This window comes from Delphinus delphis, chromosome 3 (assembly GCF_949987515.2).
Source record: "Delphinus delphis chromosome 3, mDelDel1.2, whole genome shotgun sequence".
Classification (NCBI taxonomy): Eukaryota; Metazoa; Chordata; class Mammalia; order Artiodactyla; family Delphinidae; genus Delphinus; species Delphinus delphis.
This window is the reverse complement of record NC_082685.1, coordinates 121,798,632-121,818,721: the sequence shown is the minus strand read 5'-3', so window position 1 is coordinate 121,818,721 and position 20,090 is coordinate 121,798,632. Positions and strand designations below refer to the sequence as shown.

The window sequence follows — 20,090 nt, the reverse complement described above, 5'->3', positions numbered from 1 at the left end:
TTAAATGTTGATGCATGATATCCTACATGATGTATGGGAAATACTTGGATACCAGTCATTTATGGTAGTTTCCTTCTTCATACACACATTTTGGAAGATTCTCTCTCTCAAGACTGTAGTGACCTTTCTTCATTATTTGTACTGGCTATTAAAGCTGATAAAACAGAAGGCAGAGTTTCCTTTATGTATAAGAGATCAAGTTTTTCAAGTCATTCGTTTATCACTTTATATAAAAACCCATTGATCTGTGTGTTGTACAGAAGGAAGTACATAACTGTCCATGCAAGAACACAGCTTCTTCTATTACCATAGTCAAAAGAGAGGATTCTCTCTGACTATATATAATAGAGAAAGGATGGCTATCTAACCTGGTCAAGAAAACCTTCCGGGAAGAGATGATGCTGTGTTGTGTCTTATAGGAGAATTAGGAGTTAACTAGATCAAAAAAGAAACTGGTGAAGGGTGGGATTCCTCAGAGAACAGCATATGCTAATGCATGGTAACAAGGAGAGAGTATACCTTATTTAGGAAGTACAAGCTAAGATTAAAGTTTGAGAAGGAACTTGCCTTGTGAGGAGCAGTGAAGAAGAGTGTTAAAGGTAGAGGGAACTACATGTGCAAAAGGCTCTGAAGTAGGAGAGTTTGATGTGTTCCAGGAGCTGAAAGCAAACTAGTGTGACCAGAGCATCATGACAGGAGGGAGAGTGGGTGAGGTTGGAGTGGGAGGAAGAAGCCAAATATTACAGAGCTTCCTGGGCTATGGGGAGAAGTTTGAATTTCATCCTCAAAGTAATGAGAAACAGTGAAGGGTATTGGTTAAAAGGAAGAGTATATTGTCAACTTTGTGTTTTAGGAAGATCACTGTTGGCAATATTAGAGAGGACAAATTAGAAGAAATAGGCTGGAGTCAAGGAGACCTATTGGGAAGCTATGGCAGGAGGAGAGCTTGATAGAAGACCACAGGTGTGAGATGGGAGAGAGACAGATTTGAAAGAGGTCCAAGAGGTGACTGATTCCATACTATGAGTGAGGGAGAAGGAGGAGTCTAGGACAACCACAAGGTTTCTGATTTGGGCAACTTGTTAGATGGGTACAAAAGATAGGTGGGGAGGGCTTCCCTGGTGGTGCAGTGGTTGAGAGTCCGCCTGCCGATGCAGGGGACACGGGTTCGTGCCGCGGTCCGGGAAGATCCTACATGCCGCGGATCGACTGGGCCCATGAGCCATGGCCGCTGAGCCTGCGCGTCCGCAGCCTGTGCTCCGCAACGGGAGAGGCCACAACAGTGAGAGGCCCACGTACTGCAAAAAAAAAAAAAAAAAAAAAAAAAAAAGTATAGTGTTCAGATCAAGGAAGTATAGTACTCGGATCATGGGGGATTTTAGTCCTTTTATCCTGAGACTAGCAGAGCATACCCAGAATGTATATTCAGTTCTAAGCATGGAACTTTTAAAGGATTTTGACACTCAAAAATGTGCATTAAATGGGCAACAAAAAGATAAGGAAGGTGGGAACCATCTCATAAACTATGTAGAGAATTGAGGAATTCAGCCTGGAAGACAAAATGCTGAAAGGGATTATACAATAGCTGTCTTCAAATACTTCTGCTGTGCTTTTTAAAAAGGCATGAGTTTTTTCTTGGTGGCTCCAGAAGACAAACTAGGAAAACAGGAGTGCTCAAAGGAAATGAAGGAGTGTTTACTATCTACTACACCTTCTGTACCGTTTGAAATACTTAACACAAATTTAAACAAATTAATACATTAATTACACTGATAACTCATAAGGAGGCAAAGGCTGAGATGATAATCCAATGACTTTATCACAAAAGAGCATTACTGGCAATCCCCAATGTACCCAGTCTGAAATTTCTTCCAAGGTTATTAGTTTTAAACTCTTTGTTTCCTTTATCTTGCTAGCTACTTCACGTTATTAACTGTTATCAAAAATTAAAAATCAGGGCTTCCCTGGTGGCGCAGTGGTTGAGAGTCCGCCTGCCGATGCAGGGGACACGGGTTCGTGCCCCAGTCTGGGAAGATCCCACATGCCGTGGAGCGGCTGGGCCCGTGAGCCACGGCCGCTGAGCCTGTGCATCCGGAGCCTGTGCTCCACAACAGGAGAGGCCACAACAGTGAGAAGCCCACGTACCGCAAAAAAAAAAAAAAAAAAAAGGTGGGGAGAACAATGAAAAATAATGTGCTTAATTGTCGGGACCCAGCTCTGAATGTACCAAGAGGTCTGTGCAAAGCCAAGGCTGACAGTACTGAGCAAAGCTAGTACTGGAAGGTACAAAATGGGAAAGCAAAGCTTCCCAGGAGGTGATTCCCCTCAAGATTCCCCCAAGCAATTCCCTGGTTGTAAAATGATGCTCTTTGGGGTATTTTTGCTATGCAACATATTATGTTGTAATGCAGGATTTAAATTTAGACCACAGTATAGAGTAAAATGGAAACATTTGGTTTTGGTATAGGGGAAGATTTTTTGTAGATTGGGTATATAAGAAACTATATTGGGTTATGTGGGAAATAGCTAGAATTAAAATGATCATGGGATATGTAAAATTTAAAGATGCAGATAAAGCTATGCAAAGAAATAGATATAAAGCTTATTGCAGATATTTTAAGAATAGGTTAGGTTTTGCAGTACGGTGTTTTCCAAGATGGCCAACAATAGGAAGAGATACGATCTGGAAGTGGAACGGCAAGCCTGTGAAGGTAGAACATAAAGTACCCGGTGGGACTTGGACTGTTTGGTACTGACCTATAAAGAAAATAGCTTACGTGAAATCACCAAGGTGTGAAAAGCCGAAGAGATTGTGCCTGATTTTGTCAACAGGAGCTGTGATCGGAATATGCTCCACCGCAGGAGACTGTGTGAGGGAAACATTAATGAGATCATTGTGTGAACCACTTATGTAAACGGATGTTTTTTGTTAAAGTGGTTAATGTGTTATTGTTTGTGTAAGATTTTTGGCTCAAGAATGAAAGGTTGTGAAAGATTAAAAGATGATATGAAAAATAAGAATAGGGAACTGTAGAACTATAAATGTTGCAGCTTTTTGCTAATAAAATGTCAGATCCTTGCATCCAAGAAGAGGTGTCTTGAGTTCTGTCCTCGCCGACGCCGTCCTCCCCTCAGGCAACCCTGTACCGCTGGGGCTGGTCCTCGGCACTTAATAATGTGCATTTTGAGATTCAGATAACTTGGAGACATCTGTGTAACAATATGGGTCTGTAAGATAGGCTCAAGGCCTAATGTAAAATTATGTTCTTATGGTCTTGAGGGAGTGAGGTCATCTAAGGACACTGTATAGTTTTTAATCTGTTTTGTGTCCCAAGATCCTTTGCAATCACTAAGACTGCAGACCTTCTTTCCAGGAAATATATTACATCCACAAACAAAATTTTATGAATTTGCAGGGCATTTTCTTTTTTTATATCTCCTGAGGACCAAGCATGGAAGACCTAGGTCAGTGGTTATCAAGTTTTAAGGCTAAGAATTTCTTAAACATCTCATTGAAAACACTCACAATTTCCATCCCTAGAGATTTGGTTCAGTAATACTGAGATGAGGACTAGCATTTTACATTTTTAGAGCCAATCCATGTTTTATAGCCTGAGGACTAGACTTTGAGAACCACTGCTCTAAGGTCCACAAGCCTCAAGTTAAGAATCCTGCCTCACCATGACTCACCTGGAGAATCACAAGAGAAAAAGATCCACTTGGGTAGTTTCTTCCTTCTCCTTCTCTACCCTCTTCCCTCCCTCTTTCCTCCTTTCTCCCTCCATTGCTCGCTGTCTTGTTGCTGGGAGCTATTCTGGAAGTTGAAGATTTAGCAATAAGCAAAACAATCCAGAATTTTAGTTCTAATGGACTCCTTCCTCTGATTATGGGAGAGAGACAATAATCACATAAATAATTAAAATGTATAGTATGGGTGATAAATGTTTTGAGGAAAAATAAAATAGGGGAGGGGAATAGAGAGTACTGGAGGTGGGTGGGTGGCTCTGCCATTTTATTCGGGGGATCAAGAAAAGTGTCACCAAAAGGGTGGCATTTGAGCAGAGACCTGAAGGAGATGAAAGAGTCAGCAATGCAGATACATGGAATAGGAGAGTTTCAGGCTGGAGAGAAGAGCAACTCCAAAGTTGGCTAGTGTTGCTGACCTGGAGTTGTAGGAGATTATGTCAGGGAGGTCCAGATTGTGTAGGGTTTGAGTGAGTTGGGAATCCACTGGAGGGTTTTGAGCCAAGGAGTGATTGCTATGACTTAGATTGTAGGAAGAAATATCAGTTTCTCTACCTCCACCTCTTTTACTTGCATTAATCCCTGGGTGCGGTCAGTACGCTGGCCAACTGCCTCCAAAAGCCACATTTCCTACTGGGAAGGAATAGGAATGTAGATAGACAATATCCTGGGCGATCCAGAGGGAGCATAGTCTGCTGTGCAAAGGAGCTGGGTGTGGATCGAGCAACAGCCTTTACTAGGCTATACAGTACTTACATAGCCAGCCTAGAGCAGATCCCAGGGGGTATTCCCGCCTGTAGCAGATTCTTCAAGCCCTCACTAGTTCAAAACAAAACGAAACAAAAAGTAACCTGGCCTAGAATGCAACAAGGAGAGTTTGAGATGGACCTCTGGAAGTGAAAGAAGAAAATGGAATGCCCAGCAAATACTCCATTTCAATTTTTACAGGATGGAGAATATGGAAGTGCAGAGCATGATGAATATGTTGATGGTGATGAGAAGGACCAGATGAGAGAAAGAATTGCGAAAAAGTTAAAAAAGGGCACAAGTGCAAATGTTAAGACAGCTGGAGAGAGTGAAGTGGAGAAGAAATCAGTTAGCCGCAGGTGAGTCAAGCGTTGTGCTTCTAAGTATCAGAGTTTTGTTTTTGCTTTTGCTTTTGTGTTTTAATCAATTTTTGTTAGAGTATAGTTGCTTTACAATGTTGTGTTAGTTTCTGCTGTACACCAAAGTGAATCAGCCATACATATACATATATCTCCTCCTTTGGATTTCCTTCCCATTTAGGTAAGTATCAGAGTTTTTGTCATTTTATAGTTAATTTTAAATTAAGATTGAGCCCTTTATTCAACTTACTTTCTAACATACTATTTTCATAATGTTTGATATATATACCAGTCATGCTAATTTAGCCCATTCAGAGGCCTAAAAGAAAATAGACCAATTTTATTTACAGCAGTGGTCATGTGAGTCAAATTCCAGTTCATTCCTCTCTGATCTCTTCTTTAAAAGCCTCTAAATCGTTCTTATATTTGGGACAAACAATGTATTAGCTAGATGTGGAAGGTTGTATTTGTTTAAAACCAACAAAAGCAGTAAAGCAATTGTATGGAACAAAAAGAGACATCCTCAGATTTGAGTAAAATTTGTCTAAACTGGTTAAGAAATGTATGGGCCTGAAAACCCTCTTAAATGTCTTTTCAAGTCTGATTTATACTGTCTATCCCTCCTAATCTCAGTGATATCATAAAAGAAATTTCAGCAAATGTCTGAAATCATTAGTGCTTTCGGTCAGTTATACCAGCTTCACTACAGTTTGTCTCATGTTAATTTTATGTTAAAAGAAAAACAGAAAAACTTCTAAGAATCTTATAAAATTGTAATGTGGTAAAAAAGGATAATTATATTTAAAGGAAAATCACTGCTCAGTCTAAGTTGAATTATAATGGGTATACCTGCTAGCCAGATAGGATGTCAGTGTGAAATCATTATCTATTAAAAAAATCAGTGCTCTTGGTATATACAAACGGTTCATTTGTATGTGCTTGAAGTACTCCATTATCCTGCAGTCATTTTCTGATTCAAGCAGTAGGATCAGGGACTAGACTAGCCTCCCAGCCTTTTAGGCAAGGAGCCATTCAAAGTATGATATTACTGAAAATTTGTGGTATTGCTTCTATTTGTAAAGAAACATCTGGAATCTGTTAAAGCTGCTCATCACTTTGGATAGTAAACCTACAAGCAGGTTTCTTGAGTACTTAATATTTAAATTGGGGAATAATATTTAACAATATAATTTTCAACAAATTCACACAGAGTAGATTATTTCTCTAATTGTTCTATTGAAAAGTACTTAGGGATTCAAGCGGAAAAAATCCAAAGCTCTTCCTACCTCCTCTCCTTTCTTTTCTCTCATTGTACTTATTCTGATTTCTTGAGGACTTCTGTCCCTTGCCTCCCTCCTCTTCTAAATACATCAGTCTCACTCTTTCTTACCCAGTCCACTTTCTGTAAGCCTATACCTTGACTACTGAATGCTGCTGAGCAGAATCACACAGCCGTAGACAAGTCCAGCCTCAGCTGTGCCTCCAGTGCTTTCCCTTCAACCTCAGGTTCACTCTCTCTCATTAGGTCACCTGGCTTCCTGTTCTGTGAAACAAGAATAACTTCTTCAACTCTTATTCTTTTCACTTTTCGCTGTACCTATTCAGACCAATTCTTATCTCCTCTTCTGTTTTAAAGGGAGGAATCCCTCTGCCCATTCAAAATGATTCCATCCTCTTTGCTCTGTCTTTAGTTTTCTCTCTTCACTCATTCCTTTCCTTCAGCTTGTGGATAGACTTAAGCCTCTTCCAGCATTCGAGAGTGAAAACAAAAACACCACTTCATTATTTCCTGTCCCCACCACCTTAGTTCCCATTTATTTTTAAATACACATCATTTAGCTTTTCCCTTATCACTCCCCTGAAACTACTCTCCCTAAGGCCATGTACTTGACAAATCTAATGGCTACTTTCCAGTTTTTGTTTTTCCTGGTGTCTCTGCTGTGGAATTTGGCATTTTTTGCCTTTTCCCTCTTGAAAACCATCTTCCTCAAGAACCTGCTACTTAAATTGCGACCTGTGGACGAATAGCATTAGTTTCTCTTGGAATCTTTTTAGAAATGCCAAGTCTCAGGCCCCACCTCACACTTTCTGAATCAGAATCTGTGTTTTAATAGGATCCTCAGGTGATTTGTACATTAAAGTTTGAGAAGCACTTCTCTAGAATACTAATTTTTACCACCAGTGCCACTGGACTAGTTCAAGTTTGTATCATCTTAGCTCCAAGGTCAGCAACTTCTGACTCCCCAGGGTATTCCCATAGTACCTTTTTCATACTTCTGTGATATTATGACATCCGGTTATACATTTTTTTTCTTCCTTGTGTACCCTTATACTGTACTTTTCTTAAAGGCAGAGATTGTATCCATTTACCACCTGTGGTCAAACATCATAGGTACTCAGATGTTTATATAAATGAATGAACAAAAAAAAAGAGTGAATCCTTCTTTGACAAATCACTTTCTCCTCCAGATCTTATAAGTAACTTCCTTGTATGTGTCACATGAGATATATTGCTTTGCCTACTATCCGTTGCCTATAATGAGCTCCTTTGGAGACTGTCTTACATCCTCCGAGTCTTGTATAATAAGCACAGGGTAATTGGTCATTAAAGTTTGTGTAATGAGTGGGCGAATAAATACATTTGTGATTCATTAGAAGAATGGTTTTCACTCCTGACTCCACATTAGATTCACTAGAGAAATGTTGAAAAGAAAAAATACTGATGCCCAGCTCCCAATCCCAAAGATTCTGAATCATTTGGTCTGCAGTGAAGCCTGGGCACATGCATTTTTACTTTTTAACTTTCAATTGAAATATAGTGTACGTGCAGACTATATCTGTATGAACTATATTTCATAGTGCACATATAATAAATACACCAGTTGCTGAATTTTTACAAGCCAAATACACCCCTATACCCATCACCCAGATCAAGAAACAGAAAATTGCCATTACCCACAAGTCTCCCTCTTGCCCTATTCTGGTTGTTTCTCCCCTCCTCCCCTGACAGTAACCACTTTTCTAACTTCCAAGAACATAACATTAATTTAGGGCAATAAGACTCTGTAAAATCTCTCCAGATATTCTAATGCGCAGCTAAGGGTTAAGAACCCCAACCCCCACCAAACACTCGCTCTCTTGATTACTTCTGAGGCACAGAATAATGTAAAGGTAGATTTAAAAAATTGTAGGGTCACCTCAGGTCTTTTTTGTGGTCTAACAGAGATAAGACATTTATATCAGTTGAACTCAGTTTAATCTCTGAAAAAGGTGAAAGGATCAGTATAGTGAGAAGTCATTTTAGAAGAAACAAAATGATATTTGAGTTTTCCTAATGTTTTTCAAGATGTGTGCTGGTAAAGATTCAAATCAGTGTCTCTCAATGTTTTCCATATATTTGAGTCACCTTACAAGCCCCACCCCTGATCAAGTCAATCAGAATTTTTCGACCATGAGAAGTTTTAAAAAGCACGGGTTATTCTAATGTGCACTCAAGGTTAACTGAAAGGCGGTAGTTACAGCCTGTCTTTGGAAAGTCCTGTTTTAAAATTTATTCTAAAGAATCTTTTCTTTGCCTGCAGGTGGAGCTCACCTGCTGCAAGTTAATCATATAAACCAAATTGAGTCGTCTGCCCTACTTGTTTTCAGCATCTGTTTACAGATTTATAATAAATGGCTAAACAGTAAAATCAGATGTAGGAAGCAGACTGGAGAGTCAAAAGTCAGTGGTTTGTTGTGCTGATTACAATCATTAGGGAAATTCTGTCTTTCATTGTGTAATTTCTGTCATCTCTAATTTTATTTTGATTACTCTTCTAAAGTATTTTCATCAAAATGAAATATAAATCAAAGAAATCTTGACATATACCCTGAAATCGCCATTACTAGTTTTGGTAGTAGTCCTTCAAGGTTAACTAGAGTACGTTAGTTTTGGTGTTTGAACAGGTTCTGGTTTGATCAGCTGTGTTGTTTACCTGTCATATTTAGTTGACTGTGGCATTATTCCTATATCATAAAACAATTCTCTTATTTGGTAAAGTCAAGTAGAATTTATGTTTTACTCATGAGTTGTGTTACGTTGACTGAATGTGAAATATCTTATATGATAGTATCAGAAATTTAAATATAAATATTGAAGTTGAGTTTGAAATCTAATGAGTTGGATTGAACTTTAAATTATGAAGCAAGGGATAATACAATCAGAAATACCTCCTTTGGCCTGGGTGAACATCCAAATGAACTGCTGCTAATTTTAATCTTTCAAGTCTCCTTTTGTTGAATTTGAAATATGGGACCACGTTTTCTTATGGAACTTTGAATACTTTTTTTCCCCCAATATTTCTAGCCTTCTCAAAAATATTAATTAAGCTTTCTCTCAGCCTTAGGGAATTTTTTGAGTCTTAATATACTTTGTATTCTGGTTTCTCTTACTTTATGATCAGACTTTAGGAAGTACATAGCTGTCTTTAGTACATAAACTTGGTTTGCTTTAGCAAATTCAAAAAGATAGTGTCATATTTAAGTTTCAAAAGTTTAAAAGCTAATACACGTATAAAAATGATAGTACAAAATTTAAAAGATAGTACAATAACAAAGGTTGAAGTCCACAGGCATTCCAAAACCCTATTTAAATCATTAGAATCACCATCTCTAAGAAGTCCCCCTCTTTCCTCAGAACTTTTACAAGCAAGGAATGAAATTAACCAGTTAGAGCATTTTTGCTTCCTTTCACCTTCTGTTGCCCCAAGGTATTGAACTGAAGCAGACAGTAAAAAAAGAGAAAGAGAAAGAAATGCGAGATCTATACATTGTGGAAGTGGTCTCTGAAAATTTGAAGGTATTATTTCTTTCATATAGAGTAGTAGTGGTCTAAATACTGTCTTTTCAGGAAATATTTGGGTTTAACAGCAGATAGTAAGCTTTGGAGCAGTCTGGTAGCAGTTAGTTTGCATACTAACTCTTACTAGAACTTGACTTTTCTTTTTTATATGTTCTTTCTTAACCTATCATTCTATTCTCAAATATGTGTTACTCTTACTGTCACTTACTGTGCAAGAACTGCTATATGCCAGACAGTGCCAGGCTCCAGGAACATGAAAAAAAGGAGAAATGGTTTTTGCCCACAGATGTTCACAATATAGCATAAGAATTATAAACAATTAATTACAATTCAGTATGGTATGTGCTCTAATAGAAGTGCATGCAAAATATTATAGATGATAAGTAGGCAATGTATCTTTCAGGACAAGATTAAAATACCAGGTTTAAAAAGGGATGAATATAAAATTGCCATTTTTGGGCTTCCCTGGTGGCGCAGTGGTTGAGAGTCCGCCTGCCGATGGAGGGGACACAGGTTCGTGCCCCGGTCCGGGAAGATCCCACATGCCGCGGAGCGGCTGGGCCCGTGAGCCGTGGCTGCTGAGCCTGTGTGTCCAGAGCCTGTGCTCCGCAACGGGAGAGGCCACAACAGTGAGAGGCCCGCATACCACAAAAATAAATAAATAAATAAATAAAGTAAATAAAAAATAAAATTGCCATTTTTGTAGATCAAGAATAGTCAAATACAGCAACCTCATAAGTTTCATCCTAATGCTAGTATGATAAGCCATTTTTTGGAACCACTATTTAAAAGAAATAACATTTTAGCATTGTAAAGTCCTTTAAATTAATGTTGCATAATCTCCCAATGTAGACTAGATGGTTTATCCTGTTGTCTTTACCTATTATGTTTAAAATTTTGGAATAGTAACAATTATAATATAAACCACACCATCATCTGGCATTTCTGGCGAGCTTCCATTTTTCTTCTTTTTAGGTATTTATAGCAAGAATTTTTGGATGTTCTGGGTAAAACTGTTTCTTGGGCTGTTTGAAATAAAATACCACTTTAAAAATGTGCAGTTAGTTCATTGAGAACCTTAATCCATATCCAAGGAATCGCTTTCAAAATAAAACAAACAAAAAAATCCTTGGACTTCAGTTATATACTTAGGAAATACAACAACCCTACTGTTTTCACAATTAGATTTTGTTTGGCAGGCAGGAAGCAGTGAAATACATACGTGGGGGAGGTTCTCCTGTCAAAAGGGAGAAGAGCTGTTTGCATCTCTTTAGAGTGTATTGATTTGTGTTACCCTAGAGAGTTACCTTCTACTGACCTTGCAGTATCAGTTGTTTATAGGCAACGGAATTATACATTTGAAATGTAATATTGAGATTATGTGCAATTATATTATTGTTCTTTAAGTTATTCAGCATTTGAGGAAATGTTCTCTACCCTGGAACAAATGTAGTCACACTGAAGAGTTTTGAAACATTCATTGCTTTCCTACCTTCCTTATCTGTATATTGTGAATTCACCTGTAAATTAAATTGGCAAGTATACTTTGGGTAAAATACAGAAGAGAATAGCCACCCAAGATACCAAGTTCTTGTTTAGCACAAAGTTAAAAGCATATGAAGTTACACAAGGGCCTGAGGAAGATTTATAGTTATTAGTGATTGTACTCTGTCTGACTCTAGCCTTTCTTTCTGTTCCCTTCTCTAACTGTTCAGGGATTTTATTTCAGGGATCACTTAGCTTTTGCACATTAATTGAATTCCTCCTTTGTACCAGGCACCGTGCTAGGTCCCAGGAAGCTCAGATTAGAAAGGCTCAGCCTCTTCTCAAGTTGCTTAGTTTCTAGTAAAGGGGGACAGTTGTATAAGCAAATAAGGGCTGTGAAGTGTTCATAGGTGATCTAGCCAGAGAGTTGTTCTCTTATTCCACAAGTATTTATTGTTCTTCTACAGTGTGACCAGGCAATACATTTTGCCAAGGCAGTTTATTACTCTAATTTAACTCCTAGAACAAAGCTACAAGTTACAGTTTATATTATGATTCTCATTTTACAAATGAAAACAAACAAACAAACTGGATTTGAAGAGGATAAGTGGCTTATGGCCCAAAAGTGGCAAAGCCTGTACCTGAACATGCAATGGTCTGACACCTCTACGGAGCCTAGAGAGGGGTTGGCCAGGGCCAACTCGTACATGTCCAGCTAAAGTGTAAGTCTCATGTGGAATGTCTCTGGCCAAGGTATAACATCATTTTAGGAATATGTATTACTCCATATAAATGTAGGGGGTGGATTAGAGGAAGGAGACTGAAGCAGAAAGACAAATTAGTGGAGTATTAGATTAGTCCAAGGGAGAGGTAATAAGGATCTAACTAACTAAGGTAGTATCTGTGGGCATGGATTCGAGAGATATTAAGGAGGTAATAGATTGGATGTAGGAGACCTGAAGGAAAAAAATATATTCCAGATGACTCTGTTTTGTGGCTTAGATAACTGGCCAAGTGGTGGTTGTAACCATTGAGATAGGAACCCTGGAAGGGTCCTAGTGCTTACGTCATACATTTTTGTCCTGTTAGTCCTTTCTGTTTTACATCGACGTCCTGACACATAAACATACATTCTGAATTATTTCTTACTTAATGTTCCCTTTATAAGTCAACTTAGGTTAGGTTATGGTAACAAACAAACCCCATATCTCAGTGGTTTAAAACTAGTGTTTGTTTTCTTGCTCTGGCTACATCCTGGTGGGATCTGTGCATCTCCTCCATATCATCTTCATTCAAGGGCTGAGGATGAAGGGACAGCCTCTTTCTGAGAGGAATGGCAGAGGGAAAAGAGTGATGATGAATCATATGCTAGTTCTTAAAGCTTCTACTCAGAAGTGGCATAATCACTTCACCATTTCACTGGCCAGAGTAAATGATATGGCCAAGCCTGATGTCCATATGGTGAAGTATAAACCTTCCACTGAGAGCTTAGAAATAGTAATGCAATCTACTACAGTCTCTGTGCTTTAGCCAGGAATTGCTATAAGTACCTGTGACTGTGTAATAAATTTATTCATCATCTTCCTGGCAGACAAGACAAAAGAGACGTAATAAGGATTATATAATTGCCTTATCTGAATTTTAAGAAGAAAGGTATCAATTCCTAATTATTTCACTCTTTTAAAAAGTATAAAATTCTAAAGGAAATTCTATCTTATCAGTCTTTACACAAGGGGTGGAGAAGAACATAATGATTGTCTTCTACAAGTTTCATAGAAGATGCAGAAACATAACATTCTGCACATAACATTAAATCATAAATAACATTAAATCATAAATTAAGTCAAATTATCTCAAGTAAAGTGATTTCTATGTAAGGGAATAGAGGAGTTGTGCAGAATCCAGATAAAAGAATTGTGCACAGTCCTCACAGGAAAGGAAGTTGTCAGAAACTTATATTTTCTCTCCTTCTGCAGCCTCAACTCTCTGCTTGCCTTTGTTCATTTGTTCCCTTATCTTCTATAATCTTGTGTTTTCTCTGTAAGGCTCCAGTCTGTTCCCTCTTGCACTTCAGCTCTTCAGAAGTAAATTGACCTGCTTTCTGTGTCCCAAATTCTTGGGAGAGAGAATCTTATTGGCTTGGCTTGGGGTAGGTGTCCATTCATTCTTGTTATTGGAGAGGATAATGGTAGCAGAGGGGGAGTTAAAAGCCATGAGATATGTGGGTGTGACAGAAATAAATAGACCCTCTATCATCTATCCTTCCCTTCTTATTTAGTAAGGAGAACCCAAATTTTTAGCTGGATTCGTGGCTGCCTAGCTAAAAGACATTCACCAGTCTCCTTTGTAGCTAAGGATGGCCTTGTGACCACATTTTGGCTAGTGAGATAAAACAGAAGTGTGTCAGACTTTCACGCAGTCTTTTTATAAAGGAAAGAAGGAAGAGGCTAGCCCTCCTTCATCCCTTCCTCTTGCTATCAGCCTGGCACACAGGTTGGAGCTATGGATGGCAGAATGGAGCGGTTGAAGGAGCCTGGGTCCTTGAAGACTTCATGGAATTACAATTCCCGCTTGGATTGCCTGTCTAGGACTTTTTCTATGTGAAATAAAATAATCTTAACGTTGTTGAAGCCACATTATTTGGGGTTTCTGTTAAGTGTGGTAGATCCTAAACCTAACTGATAGTATAAGGTTGTTTCTTCCAGGGCTGTGAGTAGGGTAGGTTCTCTAAGGTGGGAATGTGAGCAGGGAGGAAATGAATAGCTACTTCATTATTTCAAATAGCTTTCTTAGCTGGTTTTCTCATTGTTCCTGGAAGAGAATCTTCTGAATTAATAGCACCCAACATGTCCACCCCTCTTCTCACTTTTGGCTGATCATGTTGCTCCTTAATTCATTACGGAAACAGAAGTAGCAGGAGAACTTCCTCATTTTCCCACCACCAAATCTACTCATCTGCATCTGAATCCATATTCTTTTAGCAAAGGCAACCCCTCCACTCTCTGCTCTGGTCCTCACTTTCTTACACATTTTGGCCAAGCTGTTATCCACCTTACTCCTGTTGCTCACTTCACACCAGGCATATTGTTCTTCTTACTGTTCCACAGACACATGAAGGTCATTCATCTTTCAGGCCTCTGCACTTGGGGTTACCTCAGCTTGAAACGTTCTTCTCTGAGATATTCTTAGTAACCATTCCTTCTCTTCATTCAATTCCTTATTCAGGTATCATCAGAGAGGCTACCACACTACTTAAAATAACTGCCTCCATCCCTACCAAGGGTACATATCCAAATGACCTGGGGACAAATTTTAAAAATTTGTTTGACTTTTACAAAATGCGTATGCTAGGACTACTCCCCTTGGGGGGCAGGTGGGGGGAATCTCATTCAGTAGGTCTAACGTGATTTGCTCATTTTTTGAAGCCAGTTAATTAGTGATGAAAATACATGTTACTTAACCTTTTCCTACTGTTGGGAACATAGGTGAATAAAGGTAAATAAGTTTAAAAGCAAGTTTGGAATTAGATTATCTGTCCTTTTCAGGATCAGATGTTTGTAGAAGACAACGGTCACTCTACTCTAGGGAGGCAAAGTTAGAGGGTCTCTTTTCCTAGCCCAAATCACTTTTTCTACAAGTTCTACAACTTTTTAAGAATGACTGATATATTGTTTCATCAACATCAATCTTCTAAACAGGTGGATTTTGTTCTATTTTTTTAGCCTTATTGCATCTTTGCCTTTATTTAAGCTTGTCTTTTTAAAAGTAGACACAATATAAATTATTCGGTAATGACCTACTCTGAAGAAGAATCTCATAGAATTCACTACATTTCTTTCCTACCTTTTTGCCAATTTTGATATGTTAGTAATATTTGATGTCTCCTTCCTCCTTAGTTTTTATTATTTAGATATTGCTATACCATGTGTATCAGTTCATTCAATATAAGTGTACATTTATATTGATTTCAATGTGCATACTATTTAAGTGCACACATGTGAGTGTTAAACCTTAAATAGGTTTTCCATTATTACTTTGAAGTATAGCTTCAGTGGCTTACTAGATTTTTAATGTAATTTTATATTTGATTTATTTTTCAGTAAGCCAATAAAAACAATAAGCCTATTTCTTCCAGGGCTGTGAGTAGGGTAAGTTCTTTCAGGTGGGAATGTGGGCAGAGAGGAAATGAATATAAGCCTTACTTATATTTATTATCTTCTACTCAATTTTTTTTGTTAAAGGTCCTTAATACATTTTTCTAGTATTGCTAATTGCAAATTTTGTGATGTCAGCGTAGTTTGCTTTCCATTTTAAAATTTACATTGTTGATTTAGCTGCTTCTTTAAGAATTATCTTGTTTAAACAGCCTCAAATTTATTACATGATAATGGATAAGATTCTGTTCCTACTGAAAAGTACTTTTCTTATAGTCAAAGGCAGTTATTAATTGGAATGTGAGCTGAAGTACTGAATTATTTCTTTTTGTGTTTTAAATTTGTTCTAGAAATTCATTAGATCAAAGGTATATATGTACTCAGCAGATAGGAAGTTAGATTTGTTCTTTGCTGTATATTTGATTTCCTTGATTCTAAGAAAATGTCTTCTTAACTTCAAAAGTTATATAATGACTTCTTGCCAATTTCTTTTTCTTTTTAGATAAGCATTTACTCTTTTAATTTTATTAATCATTACAAATTAATAGAAAATTTCTGGATATGCTTATTTGTTTGCAATATTGACAGTAACTTCAAATGTCTTAAAGACGGGCTTTATGTAAGGGAGTTAAAATGTAAAACCCTTGGCTTGACTTCAGAGAGTTTAGAAAGATATCATGTAGGCCTCAGACAAAGACTTGAGTGTTACAGTCATCGTATTTTATGTCCTTGCTGCTCGTTGGTAAGATTCAGTTTTAGGTGCAGTTTGTATGCACTTGCCTGGTCAAGTAGAAAAAAAGATATATAGCTGACCTGTGATAAAAGGTGAGAATGTCTAATCCTGATGCTGCTGGAGAGTAGCCCAGAAATTGAAGGCCAGGATAACATTGCAAAGTTATCACCAGTCTTAATTATTTGACTTTATGCTCATCATTATACTCTTAGGTAGGATTTATCCGTATCCTAGTGAAGTTTAAAAAATTATGATTTGTACCTTTTATTGTTTTAGCCTATGCTGTGTGGTATGCAATGAATTTTGGAACAAAATGTGTTTACATTTTAGTAGATAGTTAACAGTCTTTGCTACTAGTTTTGTAGTAAATTAATTAGTGATGAAAATATGTTACTTAATGTTTTCCTATATGTTGAAAGTATAGATGAATAAAGGCAAAAAGGTTAAAAAGCAAGTTTGAATCTAGATGATCTGTCTTTTTCAATGTTAGGCTCAGATGTTTTCAGAAGACAGTGGTTACTCTACTCTAGGGACACAAAGTGAGAAGGTCCCTTCTCCTAGCCAAGGTAGCCTTGTTTCTAAGCTGTGCCACTGAATAGCAACAGTTTTCGCTAGGAAGAAAGGAACGTAACACCTGTTATAGTACTTGCACACAGCCTTCAACAAAAATTAAACACCTAGGGCCCTGGCCTCCAGAGGTGGGCTACAACCTATGGATGGTTCAATTGCAGCATCACTGCTTAGGGTCTTTGGTGGTAGGGCCATAAAATGGAGAAATGTTTGAATTACCTTAATTCATGGAGTTTAAGGTAATAGCCTTTTACGTGTATAAAAGCTCCTACTAACTCAAGGTACTTTTCATAAAATACTGATAAATCACTGTTTATTCCACCGAAACAGCATATAAAGCGTATTTGCATATGAGAAAATTAATTTCAGTTCTTCTAAAAATTTTTAAAGTAACATTTTAAGAATGTTTGTAAGTTCATACTGTATGTATTTTTGAATTGTTCTTTTTTAAAACACTATAACCGTTGAAGTTTAGTATAGATGAACACCTGGCACCTAAACCAGGTTAAAACAAAATGCAAACAATTAAAAAGCAATAAAGCTATAAATTTGATATGGAAATAGATTATGCCAAAGGGATTTACCTCATCTGGGCTCTTTAAGGTTGAAAAACTCCCAGTTTCTAGGCAGAGCAATTGCCCAGTCTTAGTATATTATTGCATGCTACAGCATTCTTTTTCTGTTTCACATTAGTCAAGTTCTGCTTAAGGTAACTTTTTTTCATTGTTGTTAGAGTTCCATTTTTGATTGTTTTGACAGAAAGAAATTCATATATAGAGCTATGGTACCTTGAACTAGAAGGGGTACTTAAGTATATGCTGTTTGCCAAATCTAGAGCATTACATACCTATTAAATCTTAAAGAGAAAAAAATAATAGATGGCTAGAGAGAGAGATTGATGGAACAGAATACAGAGCCCTGAAATAGACTCACACAAATATGGTCAACTGATTTTTGACAAAAGTGCAAAGACAATTTGATTGAGAAATGCTAGTCTTTTCAACAAATGGTACTAGAATAGAGTACTATGTGCCCCAGAAATGAACCTTGACACATACCACACATTTAAATAAAAACTAACTCAAAATGAGTCAAAGATCTAAATGTAAAACTTCTAAGCTTCTAAAAGAAACCATAGGAGAAAAATCCATATGAACTTGGGTTTGATAATGAGTTTTTAGACCCAAAAAACATGAAGGACACTGACAGATTTAAAAACTTTGGCTCTTGGCTTCCCTGGTTGCGCAGTGGTTGAGAGTCCGCCTGCTGATGCAGGGGCACGGGTTCGTGCCCCGGTCCGGGAAGATCCCACATGCCGCGGAGTGGCTGGGCCTGTGAGCCATGGCTGCTGAGCCTGCGCATCCGGAGCCTGTGCTCCGCAACGGGAGAGGCCACAACAGTGAGAGGCCCGTGTACCGCAAAAACAAACAAACAAAAACTTTGGCTCTGCAGAAAGTACTATTAAGGGGATGAAAAAACAAGCCACAGACTGGGAAGCAATATTCGCAAATCACATATCTGATAAAAGACTTGTATCCAGAATATATAAAGAACTCTTAAAACTTAACAATAAGAAAACAAACAAAGCAATTTAAGAAACGGACAAAAGATCTGAACAGATTTCACCAAAGATGTATGAGGCAACAATATATGAAAATATGCTATATGTATATCCTTGGTGAGATAGACAACTATTATAGGGAAAAAGTATTTAAAAATTTCTCTGGGGCTTCCCAGGTGGCGCGGTGGTTGAGAGTCCACCTGCCGATGCAGGGGACACGGGTTTGTGCCTCGGTCCGGGAAGATCCCACATGCTGCGGAGCGGCTGGTCCCGTGAGCCATGGCTGCTGAGCCTGAGCGTCCGGAGCCTGTGCTCCACAACGGGAAAGGCCACAACAGTGAGAGGCCCGTGTACCGCAAAAAAAAAAAAAATTCTCTGTATTGTTACTTCACATTTTAGTATATAGTGAATAAGGAGCTAGAAGAAAACAAAGATTACAGCTTATTTGTTTTTAAATCTGGAACTTTAATTAATTACTTCTACTGACAGGGAACCTAGAGCTTAGATTCTAATGCTGGCTCTTATTTTTGTATTTTACACAAAATGTTGAAGTTGTCCACCTAACCACTAGAGCAGAGTGGTATTGCGAAGAGAGCAGGGGAAGAATGGTGAAGCTAGAGAGCTTTCCAATCCTCCCTCAATTGTATTTGCAAAATTTAACTTACTCAGAACTACTCTCCAAGTAACGGACAATCTAGGATTTAAACACAGGTATGTTTGACTCAACTGCTATATTATACCTCCCCTGAGATGAGGCACAAAGAATGAGCTATTAGTAGAATGGTGGACCAAGGATGCAGATGTTCATGCAAGGGGATAGGTGAGAGTTTGATATCCTGATAACTGTGGGAGCTTGAGTAAACATGGATGCACATCTGCATGAATTAATGGTACAAAGTATTGGAGAAGTAGACTAGGGCCAGATCAAGATGGGCTTGGTATGGCATATTTAGAAACCAGACTCTCCTTTAGACGGTGGAGAACAATATAAAGTAAAATTGGAAAGGGACGCGATCAGATTTTTGTCTTAGAAGGATCACTGTTAGTAATGTGGAAAATAAACTGGAGAGAGCCAAAAGTAGAGGTTGAGGAAACTGACCAGGAGACTGCTTTACTAGTCCAAGTCCAGATAAGATACGAAAGCCTGAACTAAGACAGTGTTCTGTTTGCTAGGTAATTTGCATTCAGTAAACATTTTTTCAAACATCTACAGTATGCACGTGGCAGATATAAAGATAAAGAACGATACTCCCTTGCCACAAAAAAGCTTTCAGCTGAGGCAGATATATAGCCATGAACTACAGAACAGGATGAACTCAATATGAAACAGAGGTTCAGAGAAAGTACAGTAGCTTCATGGAGGAGGGAGAGATTAATTTTGACTTTAGGGATCAGGAAGTCTGCATGTATGCAAAGTAGATAGCATTAATACCAGTCCCTAAAGAAGGGCTAGAGTTTGAATAAGAGGAAATGGGTGGGAAAGGGTATTTCCAGTAGAGGAAACTGAGAAAAGTACAGAGTGTATTTGAGGAACAATCTGTTGTGACTAGAGGAGAGGATATAGTTGGAAATAAAGCTGGAAAGATAGTTTGGGACCAGATCCTGAGGTACCTTCCAGGATAGTAAAGTGGAAATATAACTGATTTTGCTCGATTTTTGTGTTAATTCAAGTGTACAAATAAACATAGATCAACCTCTTTTCTTCAGCTAGAGTAAATCAGTTTGAAAGATTCAAGGTTGGGTGAATGTTGGATTTCTACATTTTTGGAAAGGAGCAGTACGGGTAGGAGGGTTTGGTGAGATTACTCTAGCAGGTAGTTATGTTTATTTTACTTTTTGTCATTTGAAAATGAATGCCTATAGTAAATGAGGTGGTAGTTTAAGGAGAGAAATGAAT

General features: G+C 38.0%; 1 protein-coding gene across 1 annotated transcript in view; it reads left to right on the top strand.

Moving 5' to 3' along the window:
* Window positions 1–20,090, top strand: part of CWC27 (CWC27 spliceosome associated cyclophilin) — a 228,608-nt gene that overhangs the window by 38,619 nt on the left and 169,899 nt on the right. The window contains exon 10 of the mRNA XM_060009430.1: window positions 4,693–4,850. Within this exon, the coding sequence (XP_059865413.1) occupies window positions 4,693–4,850 (158 nt within the window). The remainder of the gene's footprint in view (window positions 1–4,692; window positions 4,851–20,090) is intronic.